The 21,024-nt window shown below is 44.1% G+C and overlaps 1 protein-coding gene across 31 annotated transcripts in view; it reads left to right on the forward strand.

The window, feature by feature from the left end:
• LRRFIP1 (LRR binding FLII interacting protein 1) overlaps positions 1 to 21,024 on the forward strand; it is a 108,901-nt gene that overhangs the window by 64,549 nt on the left and 23,328 nt on the right. For 10 of the 31 annotated variants that reach the window (XM_064718696.1, XM_064718697.1, XM_064718668.1 and 7 more), the window contains 6 exons: positions 5,691 to 5,771; positions 6,870 to 6,914; positions 7,780 to 7,845; positions 11,636 to 11,713; positions 20,018 to 20,050; positions 20,805 to 20,930. In XM_064718696.1, coding sequence (XP_064574766.1) covers positions 5,691 to 5,771; positions 6,870 to 6,914; positions 7,780 to 7,845; positions 11,636 to 11,713; positions 20,018 to 20,050; positions 20,805 to 20,930 — 429 coding nt within the window. Of the gene's footprint in view, positions 1 to 2,836; positions 2,894 to 5,690; positions 5,772 to 6,869; positions 6,915 to 7,779; positions 7,846 to 11,635; positions 11,714 to 20,017; positions 20,051 to 20,804; positions 20,931 to 21,024 lie in introns of all 31 variants that reach the window. The other 21 variants (XM_064718699.1, XM_064718669.1, XM_064718671.1 and 18 more) reach the window with 6 other exon arrangements.

Here is a 21,024-nt window from a genome sequence, read left to right on the forward strand (position 1 = left end):
GCTTCATATTAGGGCATGATGAGCTCTCTTCACAGAGCAGGGAGACAAAACAATTCCTTCTCTAGCTGGGGACCAAGGACAAGTTATCCAAATTTCAGGCCCAAGAGCACAAACAATGTAGGCTGGAGAGAGAAAAACAAGCAGGATGGGACTTCATAACCTGAAGTTATAATTGGACAATTAACTCCAATAGGCAAATAGACCAGAACTTATAGAAGTGAGAGACCTCGTGACTGGTCATCCATTTTGTGACTATTTTTGGGTTCATCTTGGGTGCAGCCCTGGCTGGGCTCTTGTGCTGCCCAAGATGGATCCATTGAGGCCTCCTAATAATTCCCTGCTTTATTCTTTAGCTCATCACAGCTGGAGGCTGGGTTGGGGTTCTTTGCCACACTGGAAACAAGCAGAGAATTTTTCTGAGGGCTGGAAGTTGGGTGTGGGATTGAGACAGCCTGAGGGAGCAGCAGGAGCCACAGCCTGAGGTAAAAAACATTGCAAGCAGAAGTGGACACAATGGCAGTGAAGTGGTTTCCTTTGACAAAAGCAAGAAGAAAATACAGAGAAAAATAGGGTCACAAAAGGGAGAAAAGTAAAATGGAGTCTTTTTTGCCTCACTAGCATGAAGTTTTATTTGTTCTAATTTTCATGAGGGTCAGATGCTTTGCATGTAAACGTGGCCTAGAACAAAGGCCAGCGAGGTCTGATAAAACTGACCCTGCTCTCCAAGAGCTGCCTGGAGCATTTGCCTTCAGAAATATGCACTGGAGAGGTTTCTGGAGAGGGTGGGTCAGAGGGAAATGGCCTCAGCTCTGGGGCTTCAGGCTCAAATCTCTGGGACACACAGGGCAAATGAGGCAGATTCCTTTAGAAGGGCCTGAACTGTCAAGTGATAACCAGTTACCCTGGCCTTGTGGAAAATCCATCATGCCAGTCCAGCTGGAGGTCCTAAGCAGGGTAATTATTTCAGGGCATAAAGGATGTTCCTGAGAATTGACTGTGAGGCTCCTGGCTGTCTCTGCGTGACACGAAGCGAAACCTTGGGCCAGACCTCCTTCTTGTAAAAGGAATGTACAGTTGGAAAATAGCTTGGTTAGAGAACAGGACAGCTGGGAAGGATCTCAGCTGCTCTGCTCCCAGCTAAGACAGCATCATCTGGGTTTTTTAAGGAGGGAAAAGCAGTTCCCCAGGAGTCTGTGTTGCCTGGCTGGCTGAGTGCAGGGAGTGAAGGCAGTTTCATACAGGGTTAGAGTGAAAATACTGATGATAAACAGGAGACAACTTGTCAGAATGGAATAACAGTAAAAACAAATGGGGAATACCACATCTGGGAAAAATGAAGGTACCATTGCAAAGTAATAGGATGGTTCAGATAGTGATCTGAGGTTACGTTTAGTCAATATTGCACAGCTGAAAAAGGCAAACAAGTCCTCAGTGTAGCAATAAAAGGGGTGGTGAGGTGATTGGTCTGCACACAGTGCTGCCTTCAGCTGCTGGAGATCCATTTTAACCATTCTTAAGCATTGGAGAAATTCAGGGAGCTTGGGAAAAAAAAAAACCAAACAACCTGGTAAAAGCTGGAAAGAAGCCAAGCTGTGTGAGAAGGCTACAGCAGAATTTCAAATCAGTTCTTGAATAAAAGAAACTTGGATGTTTGCCTTCCATTTGGGGTGATAGTATTGCATTTCAATAGAGATTCTAAGCTTTTCCCAGAAGTTGCTTTCCCAGCTTGGCTCTGAACTGGTTTCTAAGTTAATTTGTTTAATTTTTCATGCAAGCTGCTGTATAGTAGATGATAAATATTTCTCTTGGAAATTGATTCAGATTGGTTCTAGTGGATTTTCATTTTAGAACTCATTAAAGCATGGACTTCAAAACTCGATTTTAATAGAAATTCTAATTAAATTTCCACCAAGCCCCCACCCCAAATACACAGAGTGCTTCCTTGTCTTCAGTGTTAAACCAGGGCTGGTTGTGAGGTGATACCTGAACAGTGAATTGCTGGGGAAACCTGAGCTTTTAATGCTGTCCATTGAGGAGACTTTTGGGTCCTCTTCTTCACCACCCCATTCCCAGACTCAGGACTGAGTCACTGATTGTTTTCTTTTATTCCCAGCACCGCTGCCGTAGGGATTTGAAACACCTCACCTTGTTTGTGGAGCAGTCCTTGTGGGCTTGTTTGTTTTCCCTCCTGACCCCAGGGAGGACAGCTGAGCCCCCCCAAATCTCCTGCCAGCCCTCAGAATCCTGGTGTGAGGCAGATGGCCGCTGTCTGGGTTTCATTCTCATGCTCAAAATCAAAAAGAAGAGAATTTATCCAGCGCTGTATGTTCGCTAAGCTGGATTTCTCAAATGGAATTAATTCCTCTACTACAATTTGCAGCTTTTTAGGTGTTTAGCTGCCTGAGGTATAAACAGCTATAGTGATTTATGCCCTTTATTGTAGTCTCTGATCTCCTTTCTGTCCCCATTTTGTGCCCTATTCCTTTGACAGAGTGTTTGAATATAGAATAATATTTAAATATAGTAATAATAGGGGAGGCAAAAAAAAAAAAGAAAGAAGGGGGGATCAAAAAGGGCAAGCAGGAGTATCCTTGACATTTTTGGCTGTTCTAGAGGCAGTGACACAAATGTTTGTGTCCTCATGTTTGAAATCATGACCTAATCCTGCACTGCTCCTGCTCCTGGTGTATCTTTGAAAAGTTCTGTCTCTGCCTTTGCCTTTCATAAGTGATGACATTTGCTTAAAAACTCCCTTCGGGGTCTACGTCAATTTTCCTTCTCTCCTTTTTTGTCTTTCTTTCTTTCCTTTTTTGTTTTTCCTTTCCTTCCACAACAGACCAATGGTTATGAGGAAGACGTGTATGGATCATCCCAGAGTAGAAAATCTAGCAGGGTTAGTAGATGATTTCTATTGCTATAAAATTCTATCATTCCATTTGATGGGATTAAAGCTAATTAGCAAATTCTTTCTGGCAGTGAAGCAAGTTTTACCTGTCTTGCACGTTGTGGGTTTGGAGTTTGTCAGGCACTGGAGGTGCAGCAAGAAATAAAAAATCAAAATCTGGGAAATAAAAAATCAAAAATCAAACCCTGAGTGAGGAGTCTCAGAAATCAGTACAGAAAGATCTTGGGAGCCAGAACTGCTTTAACTTGTGAGCAAAAGTGGTTAGAAATTACATTGTGGCAGCGCTGGCAGGGAGGGTTTCCACCTGCTGGAAACAGAGTGAGTGCTTCTCCACCTCTGCAAAGGTGTTCATGCTGTGCTCTAGCACTGAATCTCTTAATTTAGACCATGCCTTGAGATTTGCATAGTTAAAATGGACTTTGGGTTTGAATTTGCATAGTTAAAATGGATTTTGAATTTTCCCCAAATGCACATTGTTTATTTGAAGTTTGCTTAACTAAATGCCTTTGGTTTTTTGGTCTTTTTTGTCTTTTTTTCCCTTTATAAACCATATCCTAGGGTTTCTGGAAACGCCTACAGAGCTGAAGAGCCAGTGCAAGTGTTCCCACTTAACTACTTAACATTGCTGGACTTTTATTTCCAGTCCAGAAAAGCTTAATAATTAACTCAGTTGTGAGGATGCAGGTCACAGTGTTCCAGCACAAGTGTTGTGTGTCAATTACAGCAACTCCTGGCCCTGCTTTGTTCAATACTGGGGACTGTGCAGATGATTTAAAGGGGGTGTCCAGGCACACCCTGGGGACAGAAGGGGAGCTGTTTGGGTTTTTTTATTCCCCCTTTATTTTAACAAAGCCACACAAAAAGCTCAGAGCCTGTTGATCTTTGTGCTGCCAAGGCTTCTTAAGACATTTAGTGCTGTGCAGCCTAAAGCTCAGTGTTTAGGCCAAAAATAAACTCTTGTAAGCCTCCATTTATCCAAGTGTTTGAGCAATAACAGGCTGAACATGAGAGGGAGTTCAGGGGGTGACTTTGTAGGCAGAGTTAAGCAGGAGCCTGGATAAACAGTGAAACCTGATATTTCACATCCATCTAAAATTGTTGCTGCCATATAATTTAGCTGGCATTATGTGGATAAGAGACAATGAAATGCTGTTGCTTGAGCTGCTGAAAAAACAGCCTGTCCCATTGCTGGCCCATTTGAGGAGTTCAAGGAGCTTTATTCTGTAGCACTGGTGATAAATTATGTTCTTACTCTTTACTGACATATTCCAGTGCTCCGAGGGCTGCAGGGAGAGCAAAATATCTGCAAGAAAGTCATCCAGGGGGAAGAGGTTGTTTGGTTTCCATTTAAATAATTTTAAATCATGCTGGAATTAGCGTTTGCAGCGTGGGGGTTTAGTCTGAGTAGGGCTTAATTACAGCAACATCGTTAGTTCCTTGTAGTTCTGTTGCTGTTTGGATTAATCATTAATTAGGAGGGGGAGGAAGGTTTGGGGGTAACTCAGAATAGCTGAAACTTCAAATTGATGCCAGCCTGCTTGGCATTCACTTTTTAGGAATATTGTCTCCAAAATGCCCAAGCTGAATCACAAAGTGACAAGGAAAAATGAAAAATAGGAAGATTCTTCAGGACAGCAGGGAAATGATGAATGAACCTGCTGGCAATGGCTGTTTCCAAAATGGGTGTCCAGTTTTAAGTCACAGCATGGGCTGATCTCCTTGTACACACTGCACTTGCAGTGTCACAGGTTGATCCCTTAAATATGATTAATGCCATGTGCCAAACAGCCCACGTGCAGATTGCAAACTCTAAGCAGGAATGAAAATAATTTCTTAAAGTTCACTTCAGGTTTCCCTTCAGACAAAGTCTCCTTTTACAGGCATTGTTTGAGGGGCTTTGGTTTGTGGCTGGTTGTTGCTTGGGTTAGGTTTTTTTGAGGTTGGACAATGATTTGCCTCAGCCTGTACCTGTAGGTATTGTGACATATCTAAATTTCAGAAAAAAATCAAACAAATTTCTTTATTTTGCCACAGATCTGCCTCCTTTGTGAGGGAATTACCACCTCCATGGACCTGTGGTGAGGCAGGTTAGGGTTGGTGAGGAGCTGACTGCTGAAAGCAGAGGGCCTTGGCTGTCTGAGAAATGTTTGGAGAGGAAAGGTGTCAGGGAACGGGTGTGAAAGGAGAGCTCTGGAGAGCAGCAAAGGGGGTGAAAGTGTGACATCTTTCAGAGCAACCACTCCTCATTAACATCCCCTGAGTGCACCAGAAGTGCAGGGATGACTGGATGCAAGGCAGACAGCAGGGAGAGAAGGTGTTTAATTTAAAGAAGGTGCTTAAAGTCTCACTTCTTAGAGAACAGTTTTCTTGCCATGTCTGACAGTGGCTGCTCACACTCCTGCTGGGCACAGGCAGCAGCTTTGGTCCCTGGCTTTGCTCTGCATCTCCCAGCATCTCAGGGTGTAGCTTGCAGGACATAAACTCCCCAGGATCCCAGGAGGAACCTGGCCAGCTCTCTGGCCAGTGCATTTTTCCAGTGCTTCAAAGGCCCCACAGTTTTCACACATCCTCACAACTTTAATGCAGTTCTCTCTTCACACATCCTCACAACTTTAATGCAGTTCTCTCTTCTTTGTGCATCTGTGACCACTTTGACTGCTTTGCAGTTTGTATTCACTTAGTTTACTTTTTGCTTCCCATTTAAAGGAATAAAGAATGAAGCTGAGTTCTCAAGGAGTTTTCTTTTTTTTTTTGTTTTGTTTTTTTGCTTTGTTTGTTAATGCAGGCTTCCTACTACTCTGACCTGGGTGTCCCCAACAGCAGCTATGCTTCCACATCTCAACTTTCTTCCCAAAATGGAAATTGGGTCTGTTGCCCTCTGGCTTCACCTGGCCTGGACTTTGTTTGGATAATACAACCTCTTGTGCTTAGGAATCAATTGGACCAATTGTCAAGAGTCTCTGTAGCTCTTTTTAGTGAAACTTTAAAAAAAGCCTCGAACAAACCAGACCTTTTAAGATTTGGAATGAGTCATGGAAAACTGTTTTCAAATGAGCACAGTCAGTTTTTCCTTTGCTGCTCCTCCCTTTCCTTGTTGGTCTGGAAAGATAAGGGAAATCTTAATTACCTGAAGTTCTCTGTTTGAGGCAGCTCCTCTGCATAGCGTGTCAGTCTGGTGAGCTTGAGACAATCCAGTCTGCACTACATGAAATTAAAGGGAAGCAGCTCCCAGAGTGCTGGGAGAGCATCAGTGGAGTGTAAAACCCTGTGAGGTTGCATTGTCCCCTGTGTGTGACAGAGCTGGTGCCAGCAGAGCTCCAGCAGTGCCCCAGGGGTATGGATGGGGCGCTGGCAGCAGGACCTGGGTTTGGGGTCACTGCTGGAGCCTCCTGCACCCAGCTCTGCCACACACACAGAGTGCTCTGGCTTTGTGTGAGTCCTGCCTTTTGTGGGGGGGATGTTACTAACACTTGTTTCAGGCTGCTCTGCTTGAAACACTTGTAATTTTTCCTGAATTGGTTGTGTTTTCTCTGTGTTTGTGAATAATGAAACACACAGGAGATGTTCTTACAACTAACAGTGTGTGCTTTGAAGCACTTCTGTGTAGCTCTTTTTCGTGAGGACAAACCCCATTTCTGGCTCCTGTACACCAACGTGTGGGAGACAATAACAGCTCAACAACCTAAAATTAAATTTTACTGTTTTGCTTTTGCATACTGTCTGTGTCCTCCCTTCCTGTAGGAAATGCACATGCCTGCTTGGTATTCTTAGTCTTTGGGAGCAGAGATCTAATGCTTTCATGGAGCACATGACTAATATTCTCTGTACTGGGTTTCCTTCTGCTGTCATGTAGGGGTCCTAATCTCTCACCAAGAGGGTTCATTCTGTTGTAGGCACCTGGTTGTTTTTTTTTCTGTCGAATTTTCTGTGCCAAACCAAAAAGTGTTGTGCTTGTCTCCCCCAGCCCTCCCTGCTGTACAGCGATGCCCTGCCAGCCAGGAGTTACAGGGTTTGTTGTGCTGATGCTCTGAGCACCAACACCAGAGCCTCCCACCCCCAGCCATGCACATCCTGTCCCCTGCTCTGTCTGTAATTCCCCTTGAGTGCATTTATTTGTCTCACCCCTGGTGTCCCATCCATCTGAATGCCACGTGTGTGATGCTGGTTGTGCACACCTTTGCTGAGCCTTTTTTTTTATTCCTGTTGGGATTGTGCTCATGGGGTTGTGATGCTGCCAGGGAATTGTCTTCCTTGGTGTCTTTGCAGCAGCAGGACAGAGAGGCAACATCAATTCTTGCTGGCTGCTTAACAGCTAACAAAAATCTGTTCACAAATATAATTTTTTAGACAAATTCCTGCCTTCTTGTTTAAAATTAGCTTCTCAGATTTTTTTCTCAGAGCTTAGAGTTTCCTGAACCATATATCTCTGTGCTAAACCAGAGTCTGTCTTAAAATATTCATTTTCCTCCTATTTTATTAATTTACTAAACTGGCTGGTAAGTGGAGCTTATTAGGAGGTAAGTGAAGCTCATCACTGCCAGCACCAGCAGTGAAAGTGAAACAGATGGGACCGGTGTAAGAATTGATGTAGCCATTTCATGGGTAGGCAGTCACAGCATTAAATTCAAATTGAATTGTGAGAAGGGTTGGTGTCCCACCTTGGGCTGGGTCAGATCCTGCACGTTCGCTCGCCTCGGCTCGGCTCTTCCCTGCATGCTGCTGGTGTTGCACCCAGGAGATGGCCCCGTGCTTGCCCCCAGGAGGTGTCCCTGTCCCTGCCCACGCTGCTGGCTGCCTGTGCTTGTTCTGGGTGAGTTTGTGGGTGTGCAGAGAGGCTGAGTGCCATGCTGTGCTGACTCTGTGTTTCATTGTAGGCGTCGGTGTACGACGAGAGCGTTTACAGCGGGAGCCGGCGCTATAGTGCCCCCAGTTCCCGTGCTGTAAGAGCTTTTCTGCTTTTCCCTGCTCTGTCCCTGTCCTCTGCCGGCCTGGGGAGCCTCCCACATGGGCTGTGTGACAGCCAGGACCTGCTGCTGTAGGCAGCAGGAGTGGGAGCACCATTCCCACCTGCTTCCATGGGGCGGTGATCAATGGGAGCTCGTCCCTCTGGGACTGGGGAATCCACTCCTGCCTCACACAGATCAAACACCTTGGGAAGGCCATGCATGAAATCCTTTCCCCCCACCTAAGTCTTAATTCTTGTCAAGTGCAATTTTGTAAAATAATCAGCCAAAAATTTAAAAATCAGTTCTGCATAAGCAGTGTGAAGTGGGAATATATGGGTGGCTTGGTTTTGTTTCTTGGATTTCCCATGAGTTTCCATGGAGCAGTGATGGATGGGAACTCATCCCTCTGTGGGACTGGGAATCCACTCCTGCCTCACACAGATCAAACACCTTGGAAGGCCATGCATTAAATCCATAAGGCCATACATGAAATCCTTTCCCCCCCTAAGTCTTAATTCTTCTTGTCAAGTACAATTTTGAAAAATAATCAGCCAAAAATGTAAAAATCAGTTCCACACAAGCAGTGTGAAGCGAATGATTTTTGGGAATATATGGGTGTCTTGGTTTTGTTTCTTGGGTTTTCCACCAGCTTCCATGGAGCAGTGATGAATGGGAACTCATCCCTCTGTGGGACTGGGAATCCACTTCTGCCTATGCTTGGTTTGCAGATAAAACACCTTGGAAAGGCCTTTCCCTCCCTAAGACTTAATTCTGCTGGTCAAAACTGAGAAAAATACAAGTTTGAAAAATATTCAGCCAAAAATTTAAAAATCAGTTCCACACAAGCAGTGTGAAGCAAATGATTTTTGGGAATATATGGGTAGCTTGGTTTTGTTTCTTGGATTTCACACCAGCTTCCATGAAGCAGTGATCAATGGGAGCTCATCCCTCTGTGGGACAGGGAATTCAGGTCTGCCTCACACTCAGTTTGCAGATAAAAAACCTTGGGAAGGCCATACATTAAATCCTTTTCCTCCCTGAGCCTTAATTCTTCTTGTCAAAACTGAGAAAAATACAAGTTTGAAAAATAATCAGCCAAAAATGTAAAAATCAGTTCCACACAAGCAGTGTGAAGTGAATGATTTTTGGGAATATATGGGTGGCTTGGTTTTGTTTCTTGGATTTCCCATGAGTTTCCAATGGGAACTCATCCCTCTGTGGGACAGGGAATTCAGATCTGCCTCACACTCAGTTTGCAGATAAAACAATTTGGAAAGGCCATACATGAAATCCTTTCCCTCCCTGAGACTTAATTCTTCTTGTCAAATACAGTTTTGAAAAATAATAAGCCAAAAATATAAAAATCAGTTCCACACAAGCAGTGTGAAGTGATTTTTGGGAATATATGGGTGTCTTGGTTTTGTTTCTTGGATTTATAGTTAAATATATTTTACAGTCATATATTTGACAGTGCTTCCAAAATGTGTGTTCATGTGAGTGGAGGGCTCTGTCATGGATGGGGAGCAACAATATAAGGAATGACCATATAAATTGTGTATTTGAAAAAAAGAAACTCCAGAAGTTGGTTTACAGATTAAAAGTCACAAAACACCTTCATATCTCCTCTGTGGGTTTTTGGGGCAGGCAGTATATCTGCTGCTGTTGTGTCCACCTGGAAAACAAAAAGGAAAAAAAGGCAATCTCTTTAGATTTTTCAGTCCTCCTCTGTGGGCCCTCTGCTTATTCTGCCTCTCATAGCAGAACCCAACCAACCAAGAGAACCCCAGCAAACAAATAACCACCATCTAAGGCCATAAGAGTGAAAAGCCTCGAGACAGACAGTGATGTTAACTTTAAACATCACATTTTTATTAGCTAGGAGGAGGAAACATTTCCAAGAGTGCTTACTGAGCACTTGTTAGTCCTTCAAGGGCTGTGCCATGCTCTTGCCAGCCCACTGATTCACATCATTTACAGCAAACCTTTCAGCCCAAAACCTGTTTGCGGGTCTGTCAGGGGCTGGCAGTGGCATGAGGACTGAAACCCTGGTGCTTTCCCCTCCCTCCATCCCCATCCCCATCCCACCCTGAGCTACAGGTGTTTATTTGTGTGTAACCCAGCCTTTCCAGTTCCTGGAGTAATGAGAGACTTGGAGCAGGAGGGGTTTGCCCCAGAGGCAGTGACCTTGTCACAGCACCTGTGGTTGTTTTAATGCCCCTGAACCTGAGAGGGAGTGTCACCTCTGCTGGCTGTTCCCAAAAAATGTTTTTGGAAGGGCAGGTGGATGCAGGGGGTGAGGCTGAAAGTGGCCTTGCTTGGTCACAGCCACTTCCACAGTCAGCCCTGCAACGCACAGGGAGCAGCTGTGGGATAAATAGGGCCTGGAAACATTAATATGGGGCTCATCCGTACTTACAAGTTTTTCCCTGTCACATGTTTCAGATTTATTCCAAACCCTTCTTTCAGTAAACATAAAACACTGCCGTGACCAAACAAAACCTGTGGTTTTACTTCAGTGCTTTTTGCCTTTGATTTAGGAATTATTGTGTGACTGGCAATAGTTGGAAGCAGTGTGCAGCAGAGTTTTATAACCTCTGGAAGGAAGATCAGGTGCCCAAAGCCACTGTTAGACACAGAGTCCCAGAATGGTTGGGGTTGGAAGGGACATCAAAGGCCACCTGGGCAGGGTCACCTTCCCCTCTCCGGACTGCTCCAAGCCCTGCCCAGCACTGACCATTCCAGGGATCCAGGGGCAGCCCCAGCTGCTCTGGACACTGTGCCAGGCCCTCCCTAGGGGTGCATCCAAGGGCACTGCCCTGCCCATGGGCTGTGCACCCTGCACAGGATGTTTTGTGGGCTTGTGCTCTAGCTGGGGTTATTTCCAGCTTACCCTCTCACCATTCATTAGTGCTGCAAGCTTAATTTGATGCTGTGCTGCTGTGACTAATGGTGATGGAGCAGCCCTGCAGTGGCTTGGCTGCTCCTGTAGTGACTTAATTTAAAAAGCCCTGAAAAAACCCACAGCATCTCCAAAGTGTAAAAATTCTTCAGATTTCTGTGTGTTTGTATCTGAGAAGTCCTTATCACCTCTGTAATAAACTCATTGTTTTCAGGGTAAGTTCTAGTTCTATTTCCCTGATGCTTTAAACTTTCATTTTCCTGTTCCATGTCCACTGCATTTAAACCTCTGGAAATAAAAGAGCATGGACACATTCCTTGTCCATGTCCTGCCCTGCATCTCTGCTCAGATGTTTCCTTTCACAAAAAGCTACAAGACTTTCTTTGGCAGGAGATGAGGACTGCAGGTGCTGGAAAACCAGGAGAGAGACTCAGTCTCTGAGCTGGGCTCAGTTTTTACTTTAATCCCCACATAGATGGATGTTTCTTCCTTTGGCCTGCAGAGCATGAATTCATTTTATATGTGCATAATGTTGGGAACATGGGAAAGTGATTCACCAGAGCTCTTGGAAAGTAGTAGGATGGAGCCTTTTGTAGAGAAACTGAATTGTTTACTTGTCACTGGTACCTGAAGAGATATAAATAAATGATTAGTATTCTAAGAATTGAGTCAAAGCTCTACTTGAACTGCCAGTGGAATTACTGCTTGCCTTGATTTTCAAATTAACAATTCTCTGTTTTTCACTGCTGTTCCTTTGTCCAGCTGCATGTAACCATCTCTTGAACTGATTTCAGATGTGATGCTCCACATCCTCTCCTGCTTCCCTTGCCAGTTCTAATGCCTCTCTCTTTTCTCTGCCTGCTGCTCCTGGATTTCCTGCTGCAGCCCTCTGAGTACAGCTGCTACCTTGGGTCGGGATCTCGGGCATCCTCCAGAGCCAGCTCTGCTCGGGCCAGTCCAGTGGTGAGCTCCTCTCTTTCTCTTTGCCCTTTGTTTCATTCCTCTCTCCTTCAAGGTCCTTTTTTTGTACAGAGAGGTCACTGTCTCTGAGTAATCCTCAAGGGATGTATTATTTGCTTAAAAGTGCTGTCACGCTTCTCCTGTAATCTGCCTAAATGTTTGGAACCTCAGAGTGAAAAATTATCTAGTAGTAGCAATGGCAGCAGCTATAAAATTCTAGAAAGATTTCTACAGAAATTTCAGCTATGAAATTCTATTTGCAACCTGGTAGTCCATAAAACAGCAGAAGATTTTTTTAGTGATTCAGGTACACCTACCTCAGACATTTCCCTTAATGGCACTGTTAAATAGTAACCACTAATCAGTCATCTGAGCAGGAATCCTCTAAATATCAGTGCTTGTATACCTGGATTTATAAATGCAGTGATGGAGAAAATTAGTTAAAGGAGTTTTTGTGAGTTTCTTAGGGTGTTAAGTAGACCTTCTGGGCAGCACTTTAGGAGGAACTGCAAAACTGAAGTGATTTCTATGCAGATGCATGTTAAGACAAAGAAACCAGAGGAGAAATTGCAAAACTGAAGTGATTTCTATGCAGATGAATGTTTGGACTCTCATGCACTTTGGACTCTCATGACAATGCTGTGTTTGCTTTAAATGGAGAAAAAAGGCCCAGCAAGGTTATTGTGGAAAAGACTGGGATGTTGATGGGAGTGCTGTGTCTCCTTTTGGGGAGGAGGAAACCCTAAACGTCCTGTAGCATTCAAGCAGTTCAGTTTCTGTCCAGTGAGCAGAATTTTGGTGCAGAGCTGCAGGGCTCTCCAGAGGTTGGATTTGATTATTTTGTGGGACTGCAGAGTACCAGGCGCTGCAGTATTTAGCAGGGTGAAGTGCTAGAGGGATAAAGAGCACCCAGCTCAAGCTGTGGCTGAGCAATGCTCAAGTGCTAATGATGCCTCAGGTTTGAGCTTTTATATTTTTCACATTGTGTGCTGCTTTAGTGTGTGTAGTTCTGAGTTTTATATGAGGGGATGGTGAGGTGTCTTCACAGAGCAGGGAGACAAAACAATTCTTCTATAGCTGGGGACCAAGGATAAATGATCCAGATCTCAGGCCCAAGAGCACAAACAACATGGGCTGAAGAGAGAAAAACAAGAAGGATGGGACTTCATAATCTAAAGCTGTAATTGGACAATTAACTCCAATATACAAATGAAGCAGAACTTATAAAACTATGAGACCCTGTGAACAGTTGTCCATTTTGTGACCATTTTGGTTCACCTTGGGTGCAGCCCTGGCTGGGCTCTTGTGCTGCCCAAGTGGATCCATTGAGGCTTTTTAATAAATCCCTGCTTTATTCTTTAACTCTGGCCTCTGTTCCAGGTCAGCCTTCACAGGGCATCACTAAAGGCTTCTCCACCCCCTGCTTTTAGGGGTTTCTGTTCCTCTCTGTGGCTGTTTCCAGCTCTGGGTATTTCTGATTTATTTCCAGGCATGGGGACAGCTGCTGAGTGCTCTAGGATGTCTGGTAGAGGAAACATGCAGCTTACAGTAAACTAAAATATAACAACATTAATTTGCCACAGAGAATGAGTTTTGGAGTCTGCCATTAGAAAACATACAACAGAGCTGTGTGCTCTGAAGTTTTGGTGTTCCAAGTGTACATTCACTTTTTTAAATTGTTAAAAAACAGAGGGAGTTTCATTGGATACTGTATGGCAGCTGGTGAGCTATAAATAAATCAGTGTTTTAATTAGCCCCTGAACCTGAGTCCCTGAGCTATGAGTTCTTGCAGAATATAACTAACATTAGTAATACATCTTAAATGGATTTGCAAACTGAATTTCAATTACCCCCAAAGCAAGAACTAACCAGAATAAACAGGGATTCCATGACAGCTCTGTTAGGGCAATAAGAACTGGGTACCCACGCAGTGCATGTGGTGTTTTCTGTGTGCCAGCTGAGTCACTCCTGCAAGTTCCTCACAGGAATCAATCACAGGATGCAGGGGTGGGTTTGGGCTTTAAATCCCCTGCTTACACTTTGGCCCCGTGGTATGCAAGTGGCTGGAGATGCTGTGCTGAGTCAGCACCAAGCTGAAAATCTGCTCTGCAGGGAGACAGCAGGCACTCCTTAAATCACCTTTCTTTGCTTTAATTAGTGGTTTATTGCCTGCTGTGAAGAGCTTCCCTTATTTCTGTCACCTTGAAGAAGAGCAGAGTTAATGCCACAGTGAGTCCAGGTGATCCTAAAAGTTCTCATTGCTACACAGGGTCAATCCAGCAGCACTTTGTGATTATGATATTTTTTTTCCTGCATTAAACAGACATTGCTTTTCCTGTAACTCAGGGGAGGGATCACTTTTACTGACAAGGTTCAAAGTGTTCTTGTAGAGTTTTCAGTCAGGTACTTGAGAGTGGAGAATGATTCCATGGAACTTTACAAATTAAAGCACACAACAGCTTGTCCCTGCAGCTCTGAAATTTTTTTACTCACTGTTCAGTGAGCAGTGAGCAAAAAGCAGCAGTAGTTTTCCTGCAGTGGTTTTCCTGCTGTGCACAGCTTTGCTAGCTCATGTTCTCGTTTGTGTTACCATGTTGGTGATACAGTCAAAGGCAGGAAGATACTTCAACACAATGTGTGAATATTTGGCTTTGTAGTTATTTTAGGAATTCACTATATCTGAATGAGGTTTGCTGTTTGTTTATTTTCCCTTAACATTTTTCATGTTATCCCACTGGTAATTATCTGCTGTCCTTGCAGTTACTGCAGGTATGCAAATATGTTGTTTAATAGTAAACCATCCTCACAGAAAGTACAGATCTTAACACTACTGAGAGCAAACATCAGGCATTTCTGTACAGATGGGCCTGAGCTCTCAGCATGTTTTGTCAGAGCTGGACTTTTGATAGGAATTGCAGGAGTTTTGTTGTTTTTCTTTGCTAAATCAAGAAGCCACTAGTGAAAAGCAATTATTTCTAAATCTGGAACAGGCTCAGTGGTATTTGTCTGAAGGCTCTCTAGGGCAAGGCAGGTGGAACAAGAGGAGAGGGCTGTGCTGAGATGATGATGATGGTGATGATGATGATGATGGTTCATCCTGGCTTGTGGAGGCTCAGGCAGCAGCACAAGCAGTGAGAGTTCATCCTGAGCACACACAGAGCTGTGGAATATCCTGAGCTGGAAGGGACCCACAGGGATCATCAGTCCAAGCCCTGGCCCTGCACAGACCCCCAACCATCCCACCCTGTGCATCCCTGGGAGTGTTATCCACTGGGGCTGTGCCCGTTCCCTGGGGAGCCTGGGCACTGCCCAGCACCCTCTGGGGGAGAACCTTTTCCTAAAATCCAGCCTAAGCATCCCCTGACATAGCTCCAGCCATGCCCTGCATCCAGAGGAATCACAGGGAGCAGAGATTGGAGCTGCCCCAGGGATGGAAGGTGCCAGCCATGCTGAGCTCTGCCCTCATCTCCTCTGCTCCAGCTGAACAATCCAAGTGCCTTCAGCTGCTCATGTGGCCCCTGCAGGCCCTTCCCCATCTTCTGTCCCTCCTTTGATGGCTCTCTGACAGCTTTAGATCTTCTCAAAAGCTGCCCCAGCCCAGGGCAGACAGGACAGTCCCCTCCCTGGCCTGGCTGGCACTGCTGGGGTGATCCCCCAGGACAGGGATGTCCCTCCTGGCTCCAGGCACTGCTGGCTCACATCCAGCTGGCCATCCACCAGCACTGCCAGATCCCTGCTGCCCTCTCACTCACTCCCAAGTGTGGGCATACCTCAGTGCCCAGCTGTGAACACATCTGCTCACTGGCAGACACTTACAGAAAGAAAGTGAAGGCACTGACAGACTTAATTGTGGTGGAGGCACTTAGGAAGCTTTGCCTTCTCTCTGGATAGGGTAGGTTGTGTCCTAGCCCTGCATTGAGAGTCTGGATGTGCTTTGGGATAGGGTAGGTTGTATCCTAGCCCTGCATTGAGAGTCTGCATGTGCTTTGGGATCCTTTGGATAGGGCAGGTTGTATCCTAGCCTTGCCTCTGATGGTCTGGGTGTGCTTTGGGACCCTTTGGATTGGGTAGGTTGTGTCCTAGCCCTGCATTGAGAGTCTGGATGTGCTTTGGGATAGGGTAGGTTGTATCCTAGCCCTGCATTGAGAGTCTGGATGTGCTTTGGGATAGGGCAGGTTGTATCCTAGCCCTGCATTGAGAGTCTGGATATGCTTTGGGTCCCTCTGGATAGAGTGGATTGTATCCTAGCCCTGCATTGAGAGTCTGCATGTGCTTTGGGATCCTTTGGATTGGGTAGGTTGTATCCTAGCCTTGCCTCTGATGGTCTGGGTGTGCTTTGGGATCCTTTGGATTGGGTAGGTTGTATCCTAACCCTCCCTCTGACAGTCTGATACAACCTTTGGATAGGGTGGGTTGTATCCTAGCCTTGCCTCTGACAGTGTGGGTGTGCTCTGGGCCCCTTTGGATAGGGTAGGTTGTGTCCTAACCCTGCCTCTGACAGTCTGGATGTGCTCTGGGACCCTTTGGATAGGGCAGGTTGTATCCTAGCCCTGCCTCTGACAGTGTGGATGTGCTTTGGGACCCTTTGGATAGGGCAGGTTGTATCCTAGCCTTGCCTCTGACAGTCTGGGTGTGCTCTGGGCCCCTTTGGATAGGGTAGGTTGTATCCTAGCCTTGCCTCTGACAGTGTGGGTGTGCTCTGGGCCCCTCTGGAGTGAGGATTTGCTGCAGTGCTAACTTGCATTTCTGGCACTGATAAGTTTGTTTAGGCAGTGACGTTTGGCATAGCACTCATTCCTGAGAGAGGATCCTTCTCACAAGCCCTCCTCAGACCTGACAGATCTCAGCAGTGGCTTTCCCCTGCTGACTGCTGCTCACTGCTGGAGCTCAGGTGGCTCTCAGAGAAGCAGCAGGAGCTCTGTTGCAGCTGATCAGACTGGTAAGATGGGGCTTCTTGGAGGGGTTGCACTGACTGCAGTGCCTCTTTCCTTCTTCTTAATTCCAGGTTTTGTAGATACCATGCTGTGTTAAGCTCTAGCCTAACAATTTTTCTCTGCTGTGGGCCATATTTCCATTGCAAGCTGTGCTGTGCTACTTTAAGGGCAGGAAATGATCTTAATTTGATTTGTCACCAAAAATCCCCTTTGCTTTTGTGAGGAAGTTAAGTGCAAGATGTGAGCTGGAGCAGGGACAGCCACAGTTCTGAACAGTGAAACTGTTTTGATACCTGAGCAGAGAACATGGCACAGGCAGAGGAATTTCAGGCTTCCCTTCCCTGATTGTTCAGGAGCCTGGAAGCTGGAAACTGTGCCTCAGTCCTGGCCTTTCACTGAATTTAAGATCCCTGTACTTGCAGTAGGTGTTTGGTTGGATGCCCTCTGTGGCAGTGCTGCAGGAACTCATTTTGGACACCCCACTGGTGGCAAAGAGCTTCACCCTAAAAGGGTTTTAACCCTTTTAATCCATGGAAAACAGGCACTTTGGCCATATAAAGGCTTGTGGGGTGATTTTGCTCGTGTTATGTTTCCAGCTGTGGTGAGCTCTGATATTGCTGACATTTTTGTAATGTGGCTCTGGATTTATTCTGAGATTGCTGTCAGAGGAGGCTGAACTCTGATCCCACTGCACCTACTTTGCACAGAGCAGCCAAAACAAAGATATGCATGCTGGAGTTCCTTGGAAAATTACTTCCTTTTCCTGCTTTTTTATGCACTGAAGTACAAATGGCCCCAGTTGTTGGTGGAGAGGAAGATAACCTGTGGTGCAAATGAGAAATGGTAGTGTTGTGTAAATTAAAGGTACCATTAGGTGAATCCCTATTTAAATCTCATTTTCTGGCAAGTATTCTGTCAATCCTTTATGTTTGTGTGTGGAGAAGTCCCAAAGCCAGGATATTTTTATGAAGGGCTGTGCTGAGTGCATGTGAAGGTGGAGAAGTTCTTCTCAGCCCATTTAACAATTGCAGTGCTCTTGATTGAATGCTAATACAGAATCAAGTGTTTGGGGCAAGAATTCTGTACAACTTCAAATAAACATAAACATTTCTCTCCTGACCTTTTTCTGTTTCATTTATTGCTGAATCAACTGCCAGAGGGCTTGGGAGGGACTGGGGGAAAGCTGGAAACCTGGAGGTCCCTCTGGTGGCTGATTCCTGTAGGAAAAATTTATCTTTTTAAAAGGTACTGTGAATACATTAGTCTAAACATGAGCACGATGAAAGCTGTATAAAATATTCATCTAAAGTAGATTTCTCTTTTTCTACAAGGCAGATTTTGGTGCATCACTGCCCTGTAACCATAAAATTAAATGCTGCTTGTTTCAACCTGGCTTTTTGCTTAGAAAAGTGCTGTGTAGCAGGAGGCAGCTGTGTAATGTAAGGATGTTATTTTGGTGTGAGGAACTGGCTTTTCTTGAAATTGATTGAGTTCTTAAGTGTTAATATTTAAATGAATTGTTAGGGATAGTTGCTGGTTTTGAGGAGGAACTGCTCTGAGTATGACATTCATGGCACTGAGTGGATGAAGATGAAATCTGGCTTTTTCCTTAACCAGCTCAATTTTAGATGTTACTTAATAGCTTTCATTATTAGAGATTATGCTCCATCAGAGTCATTATTTAAGATAGTTTTGCAATAAAGGTGTAGCAGGCTTCACAGGTGTGGCTAGGAATGCTCTGAGTAGAAACACTCACTGCAGTCATGTCTCTCACCACGTTGTCTTCAACATTCCCCTTTGTAAATGCAAGCTTCTGTTTGACTCATGTGATGAGTCAAATTTATTTTATTTTATTTTATTTTATTTTATTTTATTTTATTTTATTTTATTTTATTTTATTTTATTTTATTTTATTTTATTCTATTATATTTTATTCTATTTTCCTCATATGCTGCATCATTAAAACAATATCAATATTTGCTCCCTTCTTTATTTTGCTGAAAACTGAGATTGCACTTGGTTCCACAAAACAGAGGCCATTGTGCAGATGGCTAAAGGAACATAAATGTTTTGAGTTGTGCCCTGCAGGACAGATTTTGCAAAGGCTGTACACAGATTTCCAGAGGTACATGTGTGTGGACACAGACATCTTTTGTCACATGCCTTTATTGGCACTGCCACAACTGTCCTGATAAACAACACCACAGTGTTTGGCCAGGCTAGAAGGCTGCCAAATGCAGCACTTGGAGCTGTCTGGCATGAAAATAAAAAGCTGTTTGTACAATTCAGTCCATCTTGTTCATTGAGTCTGAGCTAAATTGTCTGCCTTCATTAATGACCCTCTCTTATTGCCTCCAAATTCAGAAATCGGAGCGATTTTTCCCTAAAGATTTTATGTATTCAGTGTCTTGGCAAGTTTAGATCTAGTGCTTTAAGTCTGGCTTATTTTACTTTGAAGCCTCAGCCTTAAGTTTTCTTAATGCTAATTCACAGGGAATTTTAGCTGTGAGATGTCAGTGTGAAAAGCTGATTTGTAACACAGTTCTGAGATTTTTTTAACAGGGTAACCTAGGTAAATTGATTAATAATGAGTGAGATTATCCCCATATTGTTCTATATAATAAAAGAAAAAAAATCTCCAAACAACTGTGCCAAATGTGGACTGATTAGAAAGAGATGTAGGTTTTGAGTGTGTTTTCAGTGGAAATTATCAATTTAACCTCAATTATGCCCTGCCTTCCCCTGAATCAGCTCTGTCCTGATTGTTTTTCCTGTAGTTTCAAAAACACTATTCCCTTTGCCAGTTAGGCTCTTCATTAATTTTTCTAGGAGTCTTTTGGGAAACCAGCTTGACTGTGCTGAATGTCCCAAGAAGAATTCAGGTTATGTTGAGTTCTGCTGAGTTTTTAATTTAATTCAGTCCTTTTTACACTTGATTCCATTTCAGATGGAGATGTTCTGTAACTTTTAAACCCTTTATCTGTCTGCATCCATGGTAATTTTCTGTCCTCCTAAATACTGCTTTCTCACTGTTTGGGTTCTTCTAGACTAGTTTTGGTACAGGATCTCTCTTGTAAATTAGCAAATTGCAGTGAAGTACTGAAACCCTTAAAAAACCATTTATTTAGACTTAGGACTGATCCCTGATTTTTGATTTGAGGGTCAGTTTTGTAGTCTAGGATCTTTGCTTGAAGTCCCTGTTTGTCTTGAGAGGGGAATATTAACCACAGGTTTGAAGCTTTAGATTTCAAGTCTAATTTGGTACCTTGCTTTTTGGGATGGGGAAGATGTGGTGGCATTTCTGGGATATTACTGCTTTCTCCTACCCTTTATTGATTCTATTAATAATTCCTTCTCAACCTCTCTTTTACAGATTGAGGAAAGGCCAGAAAAAGACTTTGAGAAGGTAAGAAGGATCTTATCAATTATTCTGACAATAGTGCTTTGTTCAATCTTTTCCATGGGTACAGCTTGCCATGAGTGCACAGAAATCTCCTATAAAATCCATTGTGAGGCAAAAATTGGAATTTCTGGAGCCTTCTGCTGCATTTTTGAAGATGAACTTTTGAGCCCCTGCTTACTCAATGTTAAGTAGCTGACCTCCAACAGCAGTTGGCTGAAACTGCTTTAGGCTAAGCCACACAAACACTGTGTGTGTTTATTAGATCTTAATTATGAGACCTAAGTTATTTATGTAAAAATAAATAAATCATCATAATAAAAGAGGAGGCTGCTGCATTAACCCTGAGTACAGTCAAACAGTTCATGTGGCCACTGCTGCAGAGTAAATAAATATCTGTAAAGGAGAGGAGCTTCCAAAGCTTCCACAAAATGTATTTTTACAATTTTTGAACATGTGTGGCAGGCTGATAGAAGCCCCTAAAGACTTTCTCCAATTAAGAATTAACAGTTAGAAGCTAAACTATGCAAACTCCTATTGCAGTCTTATTTAAATACTTCTGATCTGCTTTTTCTCATTAGTTTCCCTTGTTAAATCTTGATTTAGATTTTTTTTACTTCTTGGAAAGTTTGATTTTAATCAGAAGCGCATCATTTAGAAGTGCAAGGATTGGTATAAAAAAAAGAAAAGGGGAAAGCTACAAACCCATAATTTATGTGGAAAAGAAAGTTCTGAGCAGTTTATGTGTGTGTGATTGTAGGGAGCACGAACTGTCTCAAGTTTGTCAGCAGCTACCTTGGCCTCTCTGGGAGGCACTTCTTCACGGAGAGGCAGTGGGGACACGTCCATCTCAGCTGACACAGAGGCTTCCATCAGGGAAATCAAGGTGAGGAGTGCTCATCCCAGAATAAATCAGGCAATGTCCTTCAGGGGCAGTGAGTGGGCTGCTGGAAGGAGAAGCTGTGCTGGAGATGTGTCTC

Source organism: Zonotrichia leucophrys, chromosome 7 (assembly GCF_028769735.1).
Source record: "Zonotrichia leucophrys gambelii isolate GWCS_2022_RI chromosome 7, RI_Zleu_2.0, whole genome shotgun sequence".
In the NCBI taxonomy this organism is placed as follows: domain Eukaryota; kingdom Metazoa; phylum Chordata; class Aves; order Passeriformes; family Passerellidae; genus Zonotrichia; species Zonotrichia leucophrys.